This window comes from Pagrus pagrus (assembly GCF_965226575.1).
Source record: "Pagrus pagrus genome assembly, chromosome: 19".
NCBI lineage: Eukaryota > Metazoa > Chordata > Actinopteri > Spariformes > Sparidae > Pagrus > Pagrus pagrus.
In genome coordinates this window covers 14,520,998-14,544,998 of record NC_140203.1, presented here as the reverse complement: position 1 = coordinate 14,544,998, position 24,001 = coordinate 14,520,998, and the positions used below count along the sequence as shown (strand labels likewise).

The window sequence follows — 24,001 nt, the reverse complement described above, 5'->3', positions numbered from 1 at the left end:
TTCATACTTGGCATTAAAATGCATCCAATTCCTCATCACACACTTTTTTATAGAGTTATATCAAAACTGTGCAGGTGCACTGCTAGACAGTTTGACTGGCCTTTAAACTGCTCAAACACAATAAATAAGTATAATCATAGCATTTTTCAGGGCCCCTTATGCATTTACCATTTTCCTCACTCAATGGCACTCCTGAATTCATTCATGTAATGTTTATTTGGTAATAATTTCCCACCTTCAACCTGCACTGTGGCACCGCCTCAAGTGGATACAAGCAGAGCTGCATCTAACGACAGTAAAGAGGAAGAAAATGTCCATCGCAGTGTCCCAACTCAAGTTATTTTGTCCATCTGGCAATCCAAAACCAAAAAGATATTCACATGGAAAAGCCACAGAAAACACAATATACTTGCATTAAAGAAACTGGTATTTGGAAAATGTTTTTAATTTTCAAAAGATTATTGATTATCAAAATAGTTTCTGATAAATGTAGTGCTGACCAACCAATCGAATAGTACAAGTAGATGTTACATTTGGTAACAGTTGGGTGGATGTAAGGTTTTATTCCAATCTCTATAGTAGCCTATTGTATCAATAACCTGACAATGACATAGCCTCATCTAACTGACAGCAAAAACGGAACTTGAAATCCAAATCCAGTGGTGAAAGGTTGCAGTTTCTGATGGCTGCCACTAGATGTTACTGTTGATGTTACTGCTTCCCTTCTTGCTCTTACTGTATAGTGCACTGAGAAGCTCATGATTTTGCTGCTGATTCCTTCACTTGAAAAGCCAATTGAAATTAAAGAGGTTAATGATTAATTGATTAATTACCTTTAAGAGTTTAAACGATTAAAAATATATTAACCAACAGTCAAGTGGTAATCAATGATGAAGTCAGTAACTTGGTGTTTACTATATCTGTTCTTTTAACTCTTGATGTAACCGTCTCTGATTTTATATCAAACACAGACCATGTCAGTGGTTCAAACTGTTTTCTAATGGAAAAGGGTCCAATTTAATTCATATATCATTGATGATTAACAGATAATTGATTGATAAGGCAGTCGATTATCAATGAGGAAAACTGCTTAACATTTGCATCCCTAGTTGATTTTGATCTCACCTGCACTCGTTGTCATTCAAGTTTACAAGCAAAACCCAACAAAGTATTGTGCATGTTATTGTGAGATATACTCTTGAAACCGGGGCACTCACACAACAGAACAAAAGATCAAACACATCCTTTTACTCCAAAATTGTATGAATTTATGTCATAAATGTATGTACAGTATTTTAGCGGCACCAGAGTTAGCTCAGGAGGAATTTAGCACATAGCAATGGAGTATACATTATGTATGGTATCATATCATGGACATTAATTAAAAACAGAATAGCCGGTAATGTTTACAACTTTCAATCAAACTTAAGTTTGTCGAGCTAGTCTTATAAAATTGCAAAACATAGTAGAAGCTTACATGTAAATAGAGTGCTTTGAAGTTTCTAAAGGCAGTCAGAAAGAGGCAAACAATGAAGAAAAAACAAAAAAACATAAATATGCAAATACTGTTGTTTAAACAAATGTTTCCCACTTCGAGATATTGCAAGTAAGAGAAGAATCAAAATTTAATAAGATGACATTGTTCAATGGAATTTAAACTAGCCTGATGAAATCATCGCCCACATGTCCAATTTATTTAGCAATTCTAATTTTGATTGATAAATAATGAAGTGAAAATGAAATGAGAATTGAGTCTAAATATTAGGTCAACCATAAGAAACTCCCAATGTACGGTGTATCATCAGTAAACAAAATAAATAACATGAACAATATCAGTGTAAAAATTTACTCAGTGCAGGATGTTTCTCAATCGTTGTCATAGATGCAATCTGAAAGAAAATATAACATTAATTAAAAAGATCATTTCTATTATGAATCGTGATTTAGGTCCAACATGTCGATATTTACAAATGATATATTTACATTACGAAAGATTACGAAAGATTAACTGGAATAACATACCATCGCCAATATCATCGTAGATATCACCATCACTGTGAACAAGAACAAAATGATCAGTACTGACAGCATATTGTTAAATCTCTCTTTATAGTCTGTGTGAGTGTGCATATAAATGTGTAAATGCTTGTGGAACTTACTCCGTAGCAATGTGGCTGGTCGAAACATAACCAACTGTAAAATACGGACAGATGTTAGATGGATGGACGGTCCAATGTTGTGGTGCAATGAATACAAAAACGTGTTGATTAATTGTCTTAATATCAAGCAGCAGATACTCACACTTGCCCTCCTCGTTTCGACAGACCAGTTTGTTATCCACGGCTTTAACAATGACGTCAAGGGTTTCTCCTGCTTTGACTGGAAGCTCTTTCCCACTCCACTTCTTATTAGTAAGTGTCGGGATGATGGTCACCTGATACAACGCCTGTATCTCCCCGTCATACTGAGAGAGAGTGAAAATTACATCATGTGAATATGGAAAAATAGTGATTTCACTTTCCTGACTGCACAAAAAAAGTCATTTTAAGAAAGTGTAGCTTTATACATAATATTTTAATGAATTTCGAAAAAAAAATATTATTGATATTGTTTCATTTAAATAAGGGAGCAACAGGGTTTTAGCACTATAGAGCTGTTAAACATGCTAAAAGACATAATGGAGAGACAAACTTTAAACTTTTTCCTGAATTCCTTCTCCTCTTTCTCAAGCTTCTTCTGCTTTTTTGGGTCCATCTCCTCTGTCTTGTTTTTGCCTTTGAAAGTTGGAAGGCTGGAGAGCAAAATACAACAACAAAAAGCAAAAACATAACCAACACAAACTGAAACAAAAACTGTGTGACATATTTAATGGTTCTTTAGTTACTGCAAATTGTGGATCTGAATGGTGGAGAATTATTGTCAGGTTATCATGTTTTAAGGTTGATGTAATTGTACCTGCTGAGGGGAGGAAGAGGAGGCACATTTTGGGAATCAACATCATCGTAGATTTCCTCATCAATTGCTGGATGATCTGGGGTAGTACATGGGAGAAGTCAGTGATGTGAAATTGAAACTTTGACACCTGACATAAACATGCATTCACAAAAATAGACTTCAACATTCATTTATAAAAGAGTATGTTTTCCAATAGTTAGTATGGATATTCAAAGCAAGGAAGGACAAATATTCAGAATAAAGTATCTTTTTTCATTAACATCCATTCAAAACATGGTCGTATTATCACAGTAAGTGGTACCTGAATTCCCGTCTGCATTAAACTGGCTGGGTGGAGGCACTCTGGCACAACAGAAGAAAAATTATTTTAAAATGTAACATAACTTATATTATCAATCAAAAGAATACTATTCAAGCCAATGATTCAGCCCAATTAATAATCACATTCATGAATTACAACACAATATTTTAATTAGTATACTTGTTAAAACTTGCTTTTGACAGTGTTAGCAGCGGATGCCTTGATTTTCTGATTAAGTCAACAGCCATACAGTTACAGACATGCAAATGACTGGATTAGATTAAAGATTAGAGATTAAAAAACACAGTTAATCAGCCGCACTGATTGCAACCACAGGAAACAACACTTAGATTTCAAATTGCGAATTAACATCCCTCAGTGTGATTCAGTAAGACGTGACGTGGTTGATTTGATGTGAGGCAAGGACGGCTAAAGGTTAGGGATTAAAAACAGTGGACAGTAGATCTGTGGTCAGTCTTACTACTGAGTGTATTTTACACTTTAGTGCTGGCAGAACGTCTGGTCCGGTCAAACATCCGCATGAAGCCACGAGGCTTCGTAGGAGAAGGGTCCAAGGGACTAAAGAGCCAACCAAGGATGAAAATATCTGCATTTCTTTTGTGTTTCATTTTGGAATATTTCCTTTGTATTTGACTTTCAAATTTGTTTTTTTTTAAAAGAGTTCAAGCATGTTGTACTGAAACTTTTAATTCCCCATCTACCCATGTTGTAAATAAATGAATCACTTCCCACCTGACTTCAAGGTTTGGATCAACAACATCATCATATATTTCTCCTCCCTCTCCTGGTAGCGGAGGTAATACAACTGCAGGACAAAAGCAAATGCTTTATGTAATTGGTCACATTTTATCGCAGTAAAACTATCTTGACATTGACTGAATCCAAGATTGTAACTGAATATAATGAAATTAATTATAATTTTTAAAAACTTTTAAGCATACCTCCTTGTCCTTTGATCCCACTGTAGAGAGAGAAGAGTTGGATATGGACATTAAAACATTTAGTAAACTTTAATTTGTCATAGACTGGAGAAGTGTGACATGAGTTAAACAGTGCTTTTTCACCACATATAGAAGATATAACCTGTAAATTATTGAGCATCAGGGCTGCTTTTTTTCCCTACCTTTTGACAGAGGAAAGCTAGCTGTTTCCCTTTGTTTCCATTCCTTGTGCTAAGCTAAGCTAACCAGCATCTGACTGTAGGTTTTTATTGAACAAATGGGTATCAATCTGTTTATCCAACTATTGCCAAGAAAGGTAATGAACAGATTGTATAATTAGAGATTTTTGGTACCTGTTATCGGAGGAGGCCACATCGATGTCATCGTATACCTCAGGGTCGTACGCCTGCTGAGCTTTACGATTCTTCAGTGTGTTGAAGTCAATTTCCACTGAAGTTGTCTTCACATAACCAACTGTTAGAAACAAACATCAAAGAAAAATAAAATCTAATAAATGAAACAAAAAATGAGGTTGAAAGGTGTAATTTAAGTCTTATCATGCATTTACAGATGTAAGCAAGGTGAAGGAGGACAAGTAAAAGCCAATCAAATGGGGGCTAAAGATGTGAGCTTACTGGATCCATCCTGCGTCCGTCCCAGCCATTTCCCCTCTGGGTTGCCTTGGACACGGATGATGTCCAGGCTGTCTCCCTGCTTCAGAGCAAGGTCAGTCTTACTGCCGCGGCAATCCACACGAGCCTTCCCTTGGTGGATGGTCTCCAGGGGGCCAACCAACTAACACAGACATGAAAACACACACATACAAAAAATAATATTTATGACATAATTTTAACAGAACAAGATATTTGTCACTTTTTTCTAGAGCTACAAAAATATGTAGATGTAGATTAAGTCTATTCATATGTGCAAATGCGCTGTATATAACGATGTATTGGATGTAAGAGGCTTCTGACAATACTGTTATACATGTAGTTGTCAAAAAGTCTGGGATATTCACCTGTTCCTGAGTCATTTATTAAGCATTACTCATGTGCCAGGAGATGTTTAGCTTAGTTTAGCTTAGCTAAGCTTAGCATTAAGACTGGAAAAACACACTTCCGGGACACCAAAATCTTAAAAAAGATTAAACAAATAGGCTATAACATGCTAATTAATGAGCTTTACATATTTATTTTTACATTTACACAAAGCTAAAAAACAAAGAGTGGTATTGATTGTCTCATCTTCGTGTTCCCAAATTTCAATCTACTCCTTCGAGGTGTCGTAGCTGGTTAAGCTGAGAGTTTCAGTCTTCTTCACTCACTTTGAATTTCTTTCTGGCATCTTGTTCCTTCTTCTCACGTTCCTTCTGCTCCTTCTTCTCAGCCTCCAGTCGCTTTTTCTCCTCCTTGTCGTCTTTAATTTTGTCCTTTTGTTCAGCCGCTTCCCTTTTGAAAGCGAGACAGAGAGAGAGCACCAGAAATTTTGAATTATGAGAGTATAAATTGTAAGTTGTGAGAGGTAGCAGTATACCAGACACTTTTTACTATTTGACTATTAGGCAATAAGAGTATTTATTTATTTTGATTTTTAATAATGGTAAATATCACAGTATCTTAGCCTAAACCAATTTGCAGCACATCACGATACAGGACTTCTAAAAAAAAAAAGTGATCTCAGTTGTTCTTCTGCTTCTCTATTTTTATCAATTGAAAGTACATCCAAGTGAGAATGACCTCTTGTAGTGTTGCAAAACAACCAGCAGAGAGTAGTATTGGTATTGTAAACAGAGAATTGAGATTCAAACAAATACTAGAGTCTTACTTTAGTCTCTGTGCAGATATATATGTATTAATTGTATATTAAATCAAATAATCCATTAAAAAATTAAATTGTATTTTGAAATTATTGAAGAATACACTGTAAAGACACAACATTAAACATAGATATAAATACATATAGAGCAAAACACTCGTCACACTAGTCCATACATACACAAACATACACAAACGTACACAAACAATTTGGTATCTAAATCAGACTTGAAGACAGGGCAGAATCAGTGAATAGTGGGATAAACATGTAAAAGTTTAACAAAGAGCAATCTCTCACCATCGTTCATCAAGATCCTCGTACGTCTCTCCGTCATCATCGTCACTTTCCTCCTGGGCCAAAGGAGACATGAATGAAAGGAGTGTACTGAACACCTCTAGTGTCTCGATGAGCACACATGTACTTATCTGAGTGTGTGCCTGCATGTGCACATGTAAATCTGTATTAATGTAAGCGATTCAGCATGTCTCACCTTTGCCCTCTGACTCGGGTGACCTAAGGAGAAAAACAATAAATCAACATTACAAGAGAATTTTGTCCTTTTGGAAAAGCTATGATCGTGATCTGACTCACACTTCAGATTGGACTATTTGTAGTGTTTTACTAACATCGCAGAGAGCTCAAAAGTGTTATCTCTTGGTTTTTTTTTGGATTATGTAGAACAACATGTACATGTATCAAACTAGACTGTCTATAGACAGCTATCGATATACTTAGCAAACAACAAACAGACCATACACTGCCAAGATATACAGAGTCATTTTAAGATATACAGAGTTATTTGTGTTGTCTTATTTGTAAATATGGTACAAAGTTCAGCATCACACGGTCCTCTTCTCTCTTCCTGTGGTGCTAAAACTCTTGCAACATGCAGTCATGACTCATCACGTTTAATCAAAAAGTGACCGTTAGTAAACCTGCGGATGGTGGTAGAGGTGGAGGAGCACTGCTGAATTCGTCAACATCATCGTAGAAGTCTTCTTGCGGGATCCTGAAAAGCAAATTGAGGATTTTACGTTATCCATAAAACATACGGTATAAATCATTTGTACAGCGAGTGTGTTTGTGACTCACATGGTTCCAGGGTGTCTCGGGGGCAGACTAGGAAGAGCAGGCTGAGGGGGTTGACTCGGGGGCATGTGGTTGCTATGGTTACTGGGGTGAGAGGCCAGAGGAGTTGGGACGATGGGTTTCTTAAAGGTGCTAGGACCTGAAACAAAAACACATGGTGTTAAAGAGTGAAAAGTTTTACCTATAAAGTCTTAGAAAAATGTCGACATTCTGACATTAAAGATGCAATATGTAAGAATTGGCCACCTGTCAAATACAATTAGCGTTAGTGTTTACACCACTACTACAGTAGCTTTGGACCAGACAGGCCTGGGCTAGCTGGTTAGCATGCTAACTTGAGTAGATATCTCTTCAACACAACACACAGATGTCATAACATCATAAATATTATTTATTCACACAAAAAATCTTACAAATTGCACCTTTGATGTCAGAATTCAAATACATTTTTCATATGTGGCCCTAATCGGCTTCTATAGGATAGTTACCAGTGGAGAAAAAAGTAGAATATGTGCCTCAGAAATAATGTAGAGTAGAGGTATAAAGTAGCCAAAATGGAAATACCCTAGTACAAGTACGTGAGTAAATGTACTTACATTCCACCACTGCTCAGGAGCCCAACTAACCATAACAATTTACCCCTCTAAAAGACCAATCACAAGTGATTCACTGAGAAAACAAAACCTAATCATGTATTAAAGGAAATCCTAAATCCTTAAATGAAGCATGGTGCATAATAATGAGAAAAAATATGCAGTATATTCAAGGCTTGAATAGGTAACAGTAAGGCTCCTGAGAAAGCCACAGGCTGTGGTAGAAGTTTGCAGAAACCAAAGAAGTATCAGCAACATCAGAGCTGTTATTTTCAGTCTTCTGTCTTCCAGTGTTTGCTCATATAGCCAACAGTCAGTCTTCACTCCTGACTGGAAATCAATTCAGGTATGTGTCCAAAGGCTTCTCACTCGAAACTATCCCTGTTTGCTGGAACTTACTTCCCCATGTGGTGAAACAAACTCAGCTGTCAGAGCGGAGAGCGAAGGGGGAGGGAAAGAGGGAAACTGGACAGGGAACTTGGCAGGGGTAAATAGAGGAACTAAATGTGTTTCTGTGACTTTGGTCTCTTATCGTAAGCTCTGAGCGACTATACAGTTCTGTTTAACTCGCACTAAATTTGTACAGAATGTAACAAATGCAAATAAATCTGCAGCATAAACGCATCTTAAAATAATTGGAATGAACAAAAGCTGTTTGCGCTGGTCAGATAACCAAAGTAAACTGGATGGCACACATTGCTGCCTTCACACTGAAACTACACCAACTTGTGGAGCAAGTCTTTTCACACCTCTGAGCGGCTTTCACAAAGTCTGTCCAAAGTACGCAGCTAGTGATAGAGAGGAAATGCGCTTTATAAAACAGAATAAGAGGAACCCCTTCTTTATCAGACTGCCAACTGTTTGCTGCCCTCTGTCATTTAATCATCTTGACAGCAAGGGCCTGGTTTAGCTTAAAGATAGTGTGATTATCTCCAAATGTTGCTGCTTGTTTACTTGGAAGGACATATTTTGCAGTGCTCAATTTGCTTTGTTTGTTGCATACTTATTGGGCACTGTTGCTTATTGAAAACAAATGACGTACATGCAGCCAAATATAGCTGAAGTATTGTGGTCTGTGGGGCCACGTGTGTCCCAGAAGTACCCTAAACCCCCCTTCTCTGTCTCACCCACCATTTCCCATCTGTTCACAGCAATTAAAGTCATTTGTTTGACTTGTTGGTTACTAAAACAGCAATAAAATGTATGCTTTTTTTAAATAAACATTTACCTGAGTTTCCCCCACTGTATTTAATTAGTTACGTTGGTTAAGTCAATATCCCTTTTGCACTAGAGACAATGATTCAACAATGATTCAAAAGATCACAGATTAGTCCGTAACCCACACCGTAGCCATGAATTTAAACTAACTTAGAGTTAGACAGAAAAGACTAAGATTTTCTGAATATTTTATTAAAACTGTACCTGACTCTGCCGCAAAGTTTATAATCTGAATTAGCCTTTTTAGGTTGTTAAAACCCCCAAATTCCCTTAAACAAAAAGGCGGACATGGAGGACATGTCTTTAATGTAGTCATCACAAATTACATAGACACCATCACTGGAAGAGGATTTAGTGTCTCTAACGTCAAATGTGTTGCAGTTGTACTGTAACTTCTGAAGTTCAGTTAATTAATCAATTTAATTTTTTTTAGATTCAAGTCATTTCAATTTCAAGGCCCAAACTTCATTGTTCATGAAGCAACGTGTTCCTCCCTCTGTGACTGTTCACAAGATTCAATCCAGCAATATTAATATAGGAACCTCCAAAAAAACACAACACAACGCGGACAAAAAAGCTTTAACAGAGCTCTTTACAGCCTGCACATGTAAAATTGGGAAGTTGCTGTCACATGTAAATGAAGAAGGCTTGCTTGAGTTTATTTAGGACCCTACAAGCGTGATCACACATCTTTGAGAGTGTTACAGTAAACTGTTATTACTTTGGTGGTGCAAAGCAACTCTATAATGCATCGCTCCATACTGACAACGGATTTCATCTGTGTAAATACTGATGTATATTCACTCACTGGATTGTTGGTTGCATCTTCCCACAATCACTAGTGTTTGTTAGTTTATTGTGTCAGTATAAAGCAAACCTGGTAATCCAGGTCCAACTTACCATCAGAGCCCTCAGCACCTCTTTTAAAGTTCTCCAGGATGACTTTAGGGGGTCTGTTGGGCTTGGCAGGAGCAGGGCCCAAAGCTAAAATGTTGGGGAGGGGGTTACGTTTGGGGCCCGAAGTGGCATCACCGTTCACGCTGCTGGCCTGAGGAGAAGGCTTCAGCGGCTTCTTCAAGCTAGGCTTTTTACTGGCTAGTGGTTTGGGAGGAGGGACGGAGTTTGTCGCAGTGAGGGGCGGTCTGTTGGCTTCGTCTGCTTTCACGCCACTATCTGACTGCTCAGACTTGTCCTTCTCCATGTTGAACATATTGTGAGCATTCTTGAAGTTGGGGGTGGGCTTAAAAGCTGAGCTCACCGGAACTGAAGGTTTGTTAGCTGTGTCCATGTTGGCTCCTGGCATATCTTCATTTTGTAGACGTAACTTCAAAATGCTGCTGCTCGGTTTTTGTTGTAAAGGAGGTAATTTGGGTGGTGTGGAGCCAGTTGGACCCCCGCTGCTGTCTTCTTTCACCCAGCTGGGTTTGGAGGTGACAGCTGGAGAGGGTTTAGGAAAGGTGGGTTTGGAGTCTGACAGGGTGGAGCTAAGGGAGGGTTTGTTGAAAGGGGGCTTTTGTCCAGGGCCAGGAGCATGTGAAAACGGTGGCTTTTGTGCAGGGCTAGGAGCATGTGAAAACGGTGGCTTTTGTCCAGGGCTAGGAGCATGTGAAATCGGTGGCTTTTGTCCAGGGCTAGGAGCATGTGAAATCGGTGGCTTCAAGGGTGTTTGAAGTTTATTACCAATGAATGGTTTGCTGTTGGTGTTTGTGTCCTCCTGGGTGTTTGCAAACCTGTTGGCCATAGCCTTGGTTTTGTTCGGTTCATGGGCCTCTGTGTCACTTTTAGCCGATACTGTATTTTTCAGGAAATTTGGTTTAGGAGGAACATTTATTGCACTGCCTGATAGGCTCTCCAAAACAGGTTTCTTTGACTGTATGGCCGGGCCAGAGGAGAGGGTAGGGTGCAAGGTTTGTTTGATGCGTCCAACCGACGGTGTGGAAGAAGACTCGTCAGTGCTAGCCCCACCCGCCTGGAAGCGAGCCAGCATGGCCCTCACGTCAGCTTTGTTGTCCTGGAAAGAACAGAAGACAACCGGAAGGAGAGTTAATCACCAGAATTCAAAAACGCAATTGAAAATAAAATAAGGATGTGCATGCAGGATTATAAAATGATTTCTAGTCCTAAAACAGAAACAGAAACTACTGGATAAAAGAAAAAAGAGGAATTAAAGGAAAAAAGATGCAACCCTCACTAGACAGACTTAAAAGTTCACGAAGGAACAGAAAGTTGCCAGTTCTGTGTGTGTTTGTTATTTACAGCAAAATGTTTGAACCTCAATTAGCCGCGATCATAAAATAACAAAATACATCAATTTTCTTTTGTGTTTGTCTTTGGTTTTGACAGGAGGTAAATACTCTCATCACCCACAAGACTGCACAAAACAGGACCCTCCCATAATACTAATATATGACAGAAATGATTTCATCACTTAAAGTTCCTGTGTGGAGGATTTAGTGGCATCTAGCATTGATGTTGCAAATTGCAACCAACTAGGTACCACTCCCCTCATCCTCCTTTACAGTGGCTGCGAAAAAAAAAATGCAGGGAAGAAAACATAAATGACCCCCACCAGATGACACAATAAAGTGGTGTGCCCCCTCAGAGTTGCAGTGACTACAGTGGTATGCTATTTCCTGCATTAGGGTAACTCGAAGGGGAGTCACTGTCTCAGATTCAGAAACACAAGAGTTTTTAAAGCACCATAAGCAAGCAAAAGTCCTGTATTCTGGCTAACAGAGTTCCCTTCATTTATCGAATGAAAAGCTCTTTTCTATTATATTGAAACTATGGCAGTTATTTGGGTAATGTTGCCTCCGGAGATGAGAACTGGGAACCAAATTCATGAGTACAGGAGTGAGAACATTTACTACTGAGCAATCAGCTAACAGTCATTGCAGATAGCGAGTATGTGAAGAGCTCAGACCACATTTGTATTGACTTTGTATTAGCTTATCTTTTTTTATAGACACACAGGTTAATTATAAACTGTATGCATATTCACCAGTGTAGGTAAACAAAAGGTACTTTTGTGAAGTGTTTTTTGTTGAAGAACTGAGTTTACAGTAGGCCTGTTTTGAGGTTGAATTATTACACTGACAACAAGTCTATAGAAATAACTCTGCAGTGATGCTTCTGCCATGAATGAATAACCCATTCAAACATCTGGATTCTGAAAGTCTGTCCTATGAGCACCAAATGTTGGGAGAGCTGCATCAGTTTCTCCAAGTTACATCCATAATGTGTCCAAAATAGCCGATAGGATCCAGTATCATGCAGCTGTGTCACAATGGAGTGGCCAAGTAGCAGCCACACCTATTTTAATGAGGCTGTTTTAACTGGAGTCAGTGGCACTATACTGTACCAGGAAGTGGAGATAAGAACAGGTAAGGGAAACCTGTACAACGAAAAGTACAAATGTATAAAGCTAAATGGGAAGTACAGTGAATATCAGATCTAATTTGTATTTCGCACAGTAACACCCAGTTAATTATTGTATAAACACCAAGCCATGCAGTCGCCAGTACAGAAAAGATGTGACTGCGTGTGACTAGAATGATCTCAGTATGATGTTTGTGATAGTGAAAAAGCCGAGTCAAGCGTATTTGTATAGCCTGATATCACACGTAGTATGGTCTCTCAGTGAGCTTTTGAATCTGTACAAATAAGTTGAATAGAGATTCCAGATTCTTGTCTTCTTTTGACACCTGTCTCTTAAAAAAAAGTATGTTTATACACTGCTAATTGTTTATGGTCTATAATGTAGTATTTAAGATGAAAGTTCTGGGGTACTGCAAGGAAGTTGTGGGAAAGATTATGGTTTTGGTTAGATATTGAAAAAGATGATCAAACAATGATCTTTTGAAGCCTTAAAGGGGCTCTGAGGAACTTCTGTGTTGTGCTGCAAGCCAGCTGTTTATGTTAGCAGACTCCGTACTGTTGCTCTCTGTCAGCGGAGCGGGGAGCAGCACTTAGACAAAGCACTCCAGAGTGTGCATAAAGTCACATCCTTTAGACTGTCGACCTTCACAAAAAAATCCACAGCAAGATTAAACAACTCAATCTAATCATCCACAGACTTTTCCAGTCATCTCCCAATACATCCATCATCCAATATATGTCTAAAACTGCTTTAGTTTGAGCTTCTGAGATTTATAGGGGCATTAATGTAACCCAGAGGCAACTTATTCAGTCATAGTTTAGCTAAATAGCATACTTAGAAATGAATAATGTTGGCGGATTGGGTTTGTAAGTTTTTATACTTTTTAACCCACTGCGTCACCAGTTGAATCATCAAACATCATGTGTTGAGTAAATACTCTAGCCCAGTTTGTCAAGTTAGCAGCAGTTAAGTCAGCTGCTCTCTTTATCGAAAAAAGAAACTGGCAACTTTTACTTTTTACCAACTACCTCTCAAGCCATCTGAGGTTCCGTATTTGATGTTCAAAAGTAGTGTTTTGGGCGGAGTGTCACTTTATTCGTGCGAGTAACATCTTGCAGTGGGGGCATAACGAAGCGTGTTAACACGAAGCGTCTGAATATGAAATCAGGGGTAAAGAAACTGAGGAAAGTTCCCCCATCACGCTTCTGTTTCTCAACCGCAGCAAACTAAAAATTACCCAATATGTTCTGCACCAGACAGTTGCAAGTACTACTTCTGTAAATGTTTTTGCAATTTTGTAAAAACCTACAAATTCTGTCGAATCCTGAAAACTGCTCTCAGAATAACACGACACAGCTGAACAGGACCAACTAAGGCCATTCAGACAGCCAAAATGACAATAAAGTTCACTTAACACAGTTTCAAACATTATAACCTTCATGAAGGTAGGATTTATTGCAGGGTTGTTGTATAAGCTGCATGTGTTTCAGCCAGTTGTACCCAATAAACTCGCCACTGCCACATTCTGGGTAGACTTAGATGAGTTTAGTGTTGTTTTAGTACAGTGTCACTTTTAATGTGGAAATTCATGGGGAGAAGTCAGAACCACAGCATTGCTATGTGGACCACAAACACATCAACTGCTGGAGGTTTGGTTTTACCTAGCTAGTTTCCCTGTTGCTGCATATAAATAAAAAAGCTGATGTCTAGAGTTAAATGACCTGAAAGAAAGAGATCTGCTGGTAAAGAGGAACCATGATTTCTATTTCCAGTGTGATGAAAAGTGGACGGCAACGTTGTTGCACAATCTAGTTGACATAAAACCTAAAAAAAAGTGGTGACTTTTTTGACACAATTTATGTGAAGAAATGTGACACAGAATGGCTCAAAAATGCATTCATTATCCGCGGGGACGGGCGGTGTGGTTTACCCAGGACGGGTCACCAGGTCATCACATGGCACAGATACAAACACAATTTACACTCACATTCACCCCTACTGATATTTAAGAGTCACAAGTTAACCTGGAAGGAAGCAGGAGCACCCAAAGGAAACCCACACTGACAAAGGGAGAACATGCAAATGTTTAAAAAAGAAAGAAAGGAAACTGGAGAAGGAGCAAAGAGCAGAATGACACGGAGTGTGAGGCACAGTTTCTTTTTTCTTCTCTAAAATATATTTTGTATTATTTTAAGTCCCTGCCACCTGGCAGGTTCAAACCCAGAACCTTCTTGCTGTGAGCAACAGTGGTTACAACACCTGTTTTTACGTAATTCATGTGAAGAAATGTTGCATAAAATGCCTTGAATATCAATCATAGAATTAAATAATAACAATCTCATGGGTCTAAAACATTATAAATAATAACTAGAGCCCATTAATCACAAATGTCACTTTGTAGTCCACTTTCTGTTCAATGCAAGGGTTCATTCAAAGTTTTACAGCTTTTCCTCTCTATTCATGCATGCAGTTACTTGCTCAAACCATGTCAAATTCGTGTGTACAAGAATGAATCTTCACAGAAATTATGTAAAAACAATCATGTGTACTTGATGGTGTTGTTACAAAGAACTACTCACAATATCCATTCAAAGCCTTATGCTCATAAGTATAAAACGGCAATAACAAAGATTTACAATAGCAGCATTCTTTCATTCCTCCTGCGTAATTTTTTTTTATCAGTTTTAGTTGCCAGTTAAGTAATACTCACCATATTGAAGACAACACCCCCGGCTGCTTCTGCTATGTCCGAGCGGTTGTTGTATAAAGTGGCGTTTGTTCAGTGTATCTGCGTGAGTTCCTGTTGTCGCCGGAGAGAGAAAGGTCCCGAGAGATAGTGAAAGAGTGTGACAAAGCATTGGGTGCGTGAGTCTGTGTTTTTAAGTGGGGGGATGTATTCTCCAGTTCAGTCTGTGACATAAGCAGACTACTTCCTCTCTTAGTAGTATGGGTGTTTTGTGTGAGTGTGAGTCTCACAGCCTCTGTTATCTGTGTGTTTTCATCTCATGGATTTGCCTATCCCTGGCAAACTCCCTGCACTTTCCTGTGCGCAACAATTGATGCTCACTCACATGGATCGACAGAGGAACTATGTTGAGACTTTGCACCCTTAGCAACCATAATAACTACTGCAAATATGAGAAGGTGATTGAAAAGAAGGCGAAGAAAAAAAGTGTGACATGGCTGAAAGTAACAGCAATATCAAGAAGGAACCACAACAGACACTTCAGTGAAGAATCAGCTTATGTGTACTGCAGAACAGTCTACAGTCTACAGCCATGCTAGCAGCTCTGTGAGGCTCTGCTTTAGCATAGCGGTTCTATAAGATGCTAATGCTAATACAGGCATAGCAGCATGTTCACAATGACAGCGTGCATATATTAAGCAGGTGAAATGTTTACAACGTTCATCATCTTAGTTTTGAGTGTTAGCATGCTAACACTTGCTAATTAGTGCTGACCCGAAGTGCAGCTGTGGCTCTTTGGGGAATATTGGGTCATAAGGTGTTTAACAAATTAAAATCGAGGATGATGTCATTTAACAGAGAGTCAGAGGTCACCAAAGTCATTAAGATCCTTCCTGATGGGTACATTAATGTCTGTCACAAATTTCATGGCAGTCAGTACATTCATTGAGATGTTTTGCAGAGAGACAAAAGTGTCAACCGTTTGGCAGTGCAAGGAATAAGCAAGGTCAGCAGCATTCATCCTGTGGTTTGCCTGATTTGGCAAGCTTTGCTTCAGTGTCAGCATCCAGAATTGGAAAAGAAAGAATTCGTAAAAGGTCATTAATAGAAGTTAAATGTGACATTTACGTTACGTTCACTAGCTACAGACTTTTGCATCTGGTTTTGTGTTATCGTTGCTGGCTAGCTAACAAGCTAGGGATGTTTAGTGGGGAAGTTTAATGACAAATGGCTGGAGGAAATTATGTTTCTGTGGTGGTTGCCGCTGGCGGGAAATAAACCAAGGTAAAATGTATGATGAAAGAGTGTCACATTTGGGGCCGTTGGGGGGAAATGCATTGAATCCCACCTGAAATCTTTTTCAGTTCATTTTGCTAGAACTGCCTATCTTTTCTATCATGTAAATTGTTTCAACATTCTTGTGGTCTTAAATCATATATGTTGAGGTCTGAAATAAAGCACTGAATTTGACTAGAAACTGTGCAGGACCTCAGTTGTTCCGTCCTCATTATAAAATTAGATTTTCGTGGCATTTCCATGTGTTCTAATGGCAACTGTAGAAAACCAAGCCTTTCCTGGTTGTGAGATTAAAGTGACTACAGAAGATCTAGTACAGTTGTTTGGTACACAGATGTTATGTGTTCTTTTTTTCAACAACTATAAAAAGCCTTTGCAGATGCAATTTCCTGAGGTATGCAACAAGTCCAGCATCATTCGACTATCTGTTTTACTGACCCTGAGGTGTCTGGAGACTGTAGCTCATTGACATTTGATCCCCCAATTCAATTTCCGCATCACAACATTTCCGTTTGCGTACTTGACACACTGAATGTGTTTGAAAAGGACTCGACAGAAGTGTTGCCAAAAAGTGCAATCTGCTCAGCCTTGGGTGGTCTCTCTTCCTCTTTCACCGAAATTGTAATCAGCAAATAATAACGGAGCACGGACTTTTCTGAAAAGCAAACAATTGAATGGTGCACATTTGCTCTGATTTAGACTTTTATTATTACTTGCAAACATAAAATATTCAGCTTATTATCGTGGTGTCCAACAGATGTAACATCTTTTTAGATTTTATAAATTGAATCCTGTGAGTCCTGAAGAGTTTATGAGGTCTTTGTTAAGTCGTAATAATCCATGTGTTCATGTATCTGCTGTGTCATCTCGAGGATTTTCCTTCTTCCTCCTTCTTTCTCATCATTCCTCCGATCGGTGATACAAGTACGTCTCCTCGGCCCCCCCATCATCATAGCCTCCATAATGCCCCCCCTCGCCGCCTCCTCTCCCCCTGTCCTCAGGGCAGTGGATCCCCAGTCTCTTCTGCAGCTTCTCCTCCTGGAAGCGGAGCTCCATGGAGTCCACCAGGTCGTAGATGCTATCCAGGGACCACATGGGTGACGGGAACCACGCCTTCACGTCACCGTCTTTCCCCACAACAAGCATGCTGAAATAGTCCTTACTGATCTTCAGCTGTTCTCTCAGGTTGTTGACCATCTCGCGTGATAACGGCTCGACCTCACTCTGACTACGACCTGGAAGAAGAATAGCAGGAAAACTAAGTGCAGAAAACAGAATAGGATTTAAAAAGACAAGTTGGACTCCTGACAAACACAGTTAAAACTAGGGTTCTAAAGTTTTGGACATGTTTCCATATATTTATAATGATATGCACAAATTGTAAAAAAAAAAGAAAAAAAAAAAAAAGAAAAAAACCCAAGTTCCTGTATCTACAACCGTCCCATGCACCTACACTGCCTGACATGAGTGTGACTCACCATTTAGTGGAAATAGCTCAACAGTTCCTGATGCTTTGTGTCCAACTCCAATCAGCTTCAACATGGCAAAGTGGCGAATACCTGAGGAGAAACCCAAAAAATGCTTACAGGCTAAATGTGAGTAACAAAGACCTGTATCGGATGTGAATATAATCATATGAATACAAATATATTATAGTACAAATCAGTCAGTGACAGTGTTGGCTTGGAGCTTTCCTAAGCCTGAAGGTCAGGATGGAAACCTGCCCGTTATATTTCCATATTGTATCAAAGAGAGCAGACAGATGTGGTATTGTTCAGTAGACGAGCGTGTAGTGTGTTACTGACCCAGGTGACACTCCTGTCCATTGAGAGCAGAGAGCTGCTGTTGGAAGGAGTAGTCATCCTCAGAGGGAGCAGAGATGAGCAGCAGTCTCCTCTTAGACATGAATCTGAACAGCAATAAAAACAGTGAAGTAAGTTTGAAGGTATGAGTGGTATGAGTCAGTCAAGCTCATGCCTTTTATTCAGACCTAATGTGTTAAGGCACATGTTGTGTAATATCTATGAAGAAATAAAACACAAAGTTACTGTTACAACTATTATCAGTCAAGACAGAGAGCATTAACTCCAGAAGACTGGGCAAACTGTACCAGTCATAAGATTCCCAGTGAGAAAAAGAAAATAATGTATATTTCTAAAGAGGCTCCTGATGCTGCTTGTCTTTATGTAGTATAAGTAAACTAGGTGAGCACTGGATTATAATAGCCGACTCTACCTGAGCAGTGAATTCTCAGCTTCAGGCTGTTGATTGTTTTTGGAGCAGACTGGAGGACTCTTCCTTTCTTTTTCTTTTTCTGAGCGCCTTGAGGGAAAGTTGTCAATGTACTCGAACAGAGCAGGACTTGATGGAGGAGCTTCAAAGACTCTCTGGGAGAAAGATAAAAGCTAATTAGGCAATAAAATGCACAGGGTAACAAGTCGAGTCATATCAAAGGTATTTCTGTTCCTATATTACATGGCATTACATTTAAATGGTCTTTAAATTATAAGCCCACATCAGCAACAGTTCCTTACAAAGCTTGTGAAAACAAAAAACACATGTAAATCTCTTATAAAATAATGTAAAATTCTTTAAGACAAATAAGTGAGCTTATCATAAAAGTCTGACAGAAATATCGGTTATTTGACTCCTTCACTGGCTTAAAATCTGGGGTAAACATGGTTCCCATCACTCTTAGCAGCTGTTAACTGGAGTGTTTCCAGGTGTGAACGTGAGTAAGAGCAAAAACAAGTGTCTTACATTGGGCTTGATGTCGTAGTCCGTGACGGTCATGGAAAAGAGGTCAGAGGACGACAGGCTGAGCTCTGATCTCAAGAGAGAGATCAGGCCTGAGTCTGAGAGATGTTCTGATTGGTCTCTGAGAGGAGGCTCTGACTCTGAAACACACATGATATAAAGCCAAGTCACCTCTGAACAATTTTTAAACCTGTAAGGACATTATTTTTGAGTTCATGACTTGACCGTACCATCAGCTACAGCAGTAGTTTGCGTGTTTGCTGCTAATTAACAAATGTGCTCACGTGCTCAAATGACCACTGTGGTTTTAGTTAAATACAGCCTCCGGCATGGCTGTAGTCTCTTAGTGTTTTATTCCCATTAAAACAGCTGCTGTTCAGCTGCTGCCTGAGGACAGAAGTATCTACAGCATGTACACTCAACACAACACAGTTACAGACTGTTGTATGTTACAGTGCAGCAAATGTTTGCTGATGCTACAAAGATGGAAGCAGCACATTTGCCTTTTGTCACGCTTCGGTAAAAAAATACAACGTGTTACTCTTGTAGCTTCGGAATATTCCGACAGCGTATCTATAAATAAATCAATAATACCTGCAAGAGATTATCCAGTTACTGTGTTCCACCCTTGGAGGGAACCTAACCAAATGTTTAAGATGCAAATATTCAAACATACAACATCATACACACAAACAAAAATGTACAAACACTTCCTACCAAGCTGGTGGTGTTGCAACATGAGCACAGCGTCACGTCCCGCACCCACAATGGTCGCAACGGTGATCTTCCTGATAGCAAGGTCACAGTGTTGCTTCTTGTTCTCCTCTGTCTGCTGCATGTACAGGGTTGCATCTTTGCTGGGCGTCGAAATCAACTAGTACAACACAAACAGATACACCACTCCTAATAGATGATAGGATACTGATAAGGTGCAGAGTTTTCTTAGAAGTCCAGTGTTTTTGCATTAGTAATGTGGATGCCACTGTGAAAGAAAGACAAAGACAAAAGAGAAACTTCTCACCATTAACCTTCTTGAGCCCTTGAAACTGTCCAGAAACGCCTTCAGGGCTGTTTTATCCTTCTCGCTGGCCTCTCTGTTGGACTTCTTCCCTCTTCCTTTCCCTTTCTTCCCTTTCTTCCCTTTCCCCTTTCTCTTAGAGCTCTGTTTTTCTTGTGTATCCTCCTTTACATTCATCCCTTTTCCAACTTCCCTGTTTTTCCCTCCGTGTCTTTTCTTTCCTTCTTCCACAGTGGAGTCAGCCCTGCAGCAGAACAGAAAAAAATGACTTTGATCTTGGTCCAGCACTAAAAAAAGTGCATCTTCCTCTGGTGTAAGGGGATGAGGAGGCATGATATGCCAGATGGGAACACAGAATCTAAGCAAGCTTTCAGTGAAATCAATCAAACATCAACGTTCCACACATCTACGTAATTTACAATAATATGAAGACTGCACCTGTCTTTCTTTACTTCTTCGTTGTTCTTTGACACAGATGGAGCTGTGTGCACCTTTTCACGTCTGTTTGAAGTGGCCCGACCACCACTGTTCGACTCCCTTCCCCTTGTGGACCCAACTGCAGGCTCCTTACGGATAACAAACCTCGACCGTCCACTCAAGATATCCTGGATCTTACTCTTGAGGGCAGCTTTTTTGTCCGCGGGAGGTTTTCTTTGCAAGGCCACAACAGAAGTCACATTCCCTCGTCTCTGAGGGCTCAGCACCATCTTCTTCTTCATCTTTTTCCTTGTCACCACAACCTTCTTTTTAGTAGTTTTACACCTGGATACAGAACATCAAACAGCATTAAATATTACTTGATTTCCTGGTTTTGCACAACTCATGGGTGCAAGAGCAAGCTTTTCTAGAAGACTACAATGAAATGTGATGCCAGAGCAAGACTGGAGCCCATAATCTCTGATACTGGACCATATTTTCCAAATTAGATTTGGATTACGAAGCCCTTTGTGGCAATTTTAACCACGCTAGCTGCCCTGTGAGGCTGCAACAGCGATGCTATGAGCTAAATGCTACAACACTTACAATGACAATGCTAACATGCTGGTGCTAAGAAGGTGTATTTCAGTCTGGATCAGAGTGGTGGACTGACAGACCCACGGACCAACAATTGATTGATTGCTGGGTCGAGCTTTTTGATTGTAAGGATTTGCTGCTTTTCTTTGTCATTTATGACAGTAAATGAAGAGTCTTTGGGTTTTGGACTGTTGGTTGAACTAAAGAAGGAATATGAGATTAGACAGCTAGAGATTGAGAAGATTATTTTAGATTAAATAAGTAAAATAATGGGCAGGTTAAATTGCAGCCCTAGCTGCTAGCATGGCTAAAAATAGCTTGCCTTGACATGTAATTTTATACCTGTATTATACCTGATAATGCACACATAGCAATGCAGAATACAGCTAATTGTTTATAGTTTTATTTTCATATTCTTTGATATTTTGATCGGTCTTCCTATGAAAAACACCACTTTGAATTGAAAGTGGACTGAATGAACTTGGTGGTACAATATAACCTCAGCTGAGATCCTTTTCTGGTCATCTTCTCCAGCTTCCTCATGGGGAACTGATCAATGACCTCCAAAATCGCCTCAACACGGACCGGAAACGGGAAGCGCTCACTGACGCGAAGGTTCTTCTTCATGACCAGCGTGGTGAAACCTTGCTCCTGAAACAACAGGTGCAGTAAGACAACTACAAGTGAAGCAGAGGTACCCGCAGAGGAAAAACTGACATTTCTAGAAAAATTTAAATTGAGAGTAATAAAAATAGGCTAACTTGTTTATATCTTCCCGGGATATTACCTACCTGGCTGGTAAGCTCCAGATAGTGCAGCAGTTTGGTAACTGTGTCAGGGTCAAGGCTCTCTACTATAGCATCTCCTTGAAAAGTTGTTTTCTGGATTCGACCTTCCATCATGGCGTTCTGGATGATGGTGATGATGAATGTGTCTCTTTCTGCTAGACGGCAGTTCAGTCCTTTCTGAGAGAGACACCAGAAAAGATGGAAAGAGAGTGAAATTAAATAAAACAAATCTGATAAAATCTCCTTCTTAATCAATATGGTGTATATATCTGTATACACAGTACCTGCTCCATGTCTTCCAGCTGTTTCTCCATCATACGCAGGTAGTGGTCATTGTGTGATGGCGCTGTTATCACCCACAGTCGCTTTTTACCTGTAAAGGAGAAGGGTTGTTTACTGTCAGTAAGCAGACAGACAAATAGACACATCAGCTGATCAGCTCATTTGTCTTGCCTGCAAAGTCTGCCAGGAAATCCAGCTCCGGAGCCAGGCTTGATGAGGGCTCTTCGACTCCTCTGTTGCCTCCATGTTCTCCGTCTACGTCCAACCCCAACCCTTGCTCAATTCCTGGAGGGAGGTCTGAATAGTCTCCCCAGTCCCTCACGTTAGGGTCCAGCTGATCTTTGGGCTTGCTATAGCCGATGCCCGGCCAGGCGGTGAGCAAACTCGGGTAGCTGAGGCTCCACAGGGCGGCGAACAACAGCAGAGGCCAGCGTGAGTTACAGATGTGAAACATCCTCACTGACACGGTGGAGTGGTTGGTTTGTTGATCAGTGGAAAGTTAGAAGCTCACAGATCCTCCTCTGCATTTGTGTTCATCACTCTTAGGCAGCCCTGTTGCATCCGAAGCAGACAAGATGGATTCAGCAGCTGTTCAAAAGTGATTCAAGAGTTTAAAAGCTCTCAAAAAACTCCCAGCTGAGAAACATCCATACTTTTAATCCACATTCAAAACCCCATTTAAGGCTGATGGGTTCTGTATCCTTAAGAACAGGTGGACCAAATCTGACATGAATCTTTAAAGGACAGCAAAGCCTGCAGTGATGTTAACCTCTCTTGCCAGCAGAGAGAGACTGACTGGAGAGACCTCCCTCTCCCTGTACACACACACTCCACACACACTCCTGGTTCACATTATAGCCCAGGCTCGTTAACAGGAAACTCCTGGAATTTTCTGTGACTTCAAAGCATTTTCTGGCTGAAAAATCTCTTTGTTTCTCTCTCTCTCTCTCTCTCTCTCTCTCTCTCTCTCTCTCTCTGACACACACACACTCTCTCTCTCTCTATCTGTCTCTCTCTTTGTGTACGTGTGTGTTGCTGCTTTGTCTCACAGCTGACTGTTTTGATGTCCTCTCCTAATACAGAGTTTTATATGCACATGGAGGCCAATGCACCCGCGTGCATGAATTCACGGACGCATGCAAAAACACACTCATTGTTTCATTACATAACATTATCAGGTCAGTAGGGTGGTGTCCTATTGTGCTTTTGGTCGAGAGACTAAATCCCTACCTGCTGATGCTGACCTCTGATGTCCTTTAGAGCTGTGCAAGTGAAGAGACAATATCCCTATCCAGGATCAGTAAAATGTCAAATTACTTACAGATTGCATTTGACAGTTTTGATTTTAACATCTGTCACCATCCATCGTTAAGACATTGATCACAAACTATTGCAGGCTGCTTCACACATGCAGAAAAAAACCCCAAACAAGGCCGTTAAAAAAAAATTCAGCGTTGACTGAATGACAGATTGGAAGTGGTAGGATAGTGGTACAGCATTTCAACTAAAAGCCATTTGTTCAACGGGAGTTCAAGCTTTTGATTGAAGGCAAATGGCAGCAGCCATAAATAACGCAGACAGGCTAACAGACGCTGCAAGCTAGAAAAGTTCACACTGGTTCAAAGTTGTGAATCTGAGACAAATGTGCCCACAGGCGAGTTGACCCTAAACATGTTCTTCCAAGGAAAAAGTATTTAATCCCCCCATAAATGCTCCACAAGTTAAAACACAACCACACTTCTTTGATGAACAGTTCCCATCAGGAATCCAAAGACCACAAGCCTTCAAAAACAAGGCCAAATATAACTATAAATCTGACCACAGCCTCATCCATCCAGATTTACAAAG

At 39.9% G+C, this 24,001-nt stretch overlaps 2 protein-coding genes and 1 long non-coding RNA gene across 6 annotated transcripts; 1 reads left to right on the top strand and 2 right to left on the bottom strand.

Annotated features, from left to right (window-relative positions):
* Positions 1-1,258: 1,258 nt before the first annotated feature.
* On the bottom strand, positions 1,259-15,139 carry fyb1b (FYN binding protein 1 b). 4 transcript variants are annotated; one of them, XM_084339659.1, is made up of 19 exons: positions 15,023-15,139; positions 9,834-10,944; positions 7,126-7,261; positions 6,969-7,042; positions 6,524-6,546; positions 6,331-6,383; positions 5,543-5,666; positions 4,854-5,013; positions 4,572-4,692; positions 4,219-4,238; positions 4,010-4,082; positions 3,755-3,835; positions 3,257-3,297; positions 2,956-3,031; positions 2,692-2,791; positions 2,302-2,464; positions 2,160-2,193; positions 2,023-2,054; positions 1,259-1,889 (listed from the first exon to the last, which is right to left on the bottom strand). In XM_084339659.1, exons 1-19 carry the CDS (start codon positions 15,023-15,025, stop codon positions 1,867-1,869), a joined length of 2,448 nt encoding a protein of 815 aa, XP_084195785.1. In that variant the 5' UTR covers positions 15,026-15,139; the 3' UTR covers positions 1,259-1,866. The 4 variants fall into 4 exon arrangements, 3 of the variants coding, with proteins under 3 accessions (XP_084195785.1, XP_084195786.1, XP_084195787.1); XM_084339660.1 differs by having other exon boundaries at positions 6,331-6,380; XM_084339661.1 differs by lacking the exon at positions 3,755-3,835.
* Positions 4,866-22,421, top strand: LOC311249009. Its single transcript, XR_014621108.1, has 3 exons — positions 4,866-4,944; positions 21,618-21,746; positions 22,333-22,421. It is a non-coding gene; the product is annotated as an uncharacterized lncRNA (long non-coding RNA).
* Positions 16,991-23,052, bottom strand: ccdc80l2 (coiled-coil domain containing 80 like 2). Its single transcript, XM_084339662.1, has 12 exons — positions 22,325-23,052; positions 22,156-22,244; positions 21,875-22,048; positions 21,583-21,734; positions 20,508-20,831; positions 20,073-20,313; positions 19,769-19,925; positions 19,055-19,191; positions 18,530-18,681; positions 18,100-18,203; positions 17,773-17,853; positions 16,991-17,529 (listed from the first exon to the last, which is right to left on the bottom strand). Exons 1-12 carry the CDS (start codon positions 22,605-22,607, stop codon positions 17,195-17,197), a joined length of 2,229 nt encoding a protein of 742 aa, XP_084195788.1. The 5' UTR covers positions 22,608-23,052; the 3' UTR covers positions 16,991-17,194.
* Positions 23,053-24,001: the final 949 nt, after the last annotated feature.

Coding starts and splice junctions, on each gene's coding strand:
- fyb1b (XM_084339659.1), bottom strand. Junction 6,384..6,523: donor ACCCGAGTCAGAGGGCAAAG/GTGAGACATGCT, acceptor CCTTTGGCCCAG/GAGGAAAGTGACGATGATGA. Junction 1,890..2,022: donor CTACGATGATATTGGCGATG/GTATGTTATTCC, acceptor ATTTTCTTTCAG/ATTGCATCTATGACAACGAT.
- ccdc80l2 (XM_084339662.1), bottom strand. CDS start 22,607: ATGTTTCACATCTGTAACTCACGCTGGCCTCTGCTGTTGTTCGCCGCC. Junction 22,049..22,155: donor AGCTGGAAGACATGGAGCAG/GTACTGTGTATA, acceptor TGTCTCTCTCAG/AAAGGACTGAACTGCCGTCT. Junction 18,204..18,529: donor GCTGAGAATTCACTGCTCAG/GTAGAGTCGGCT, acceptor ATTGCTGTTCAG/ATTCATGTCTAAGAGGAGAC.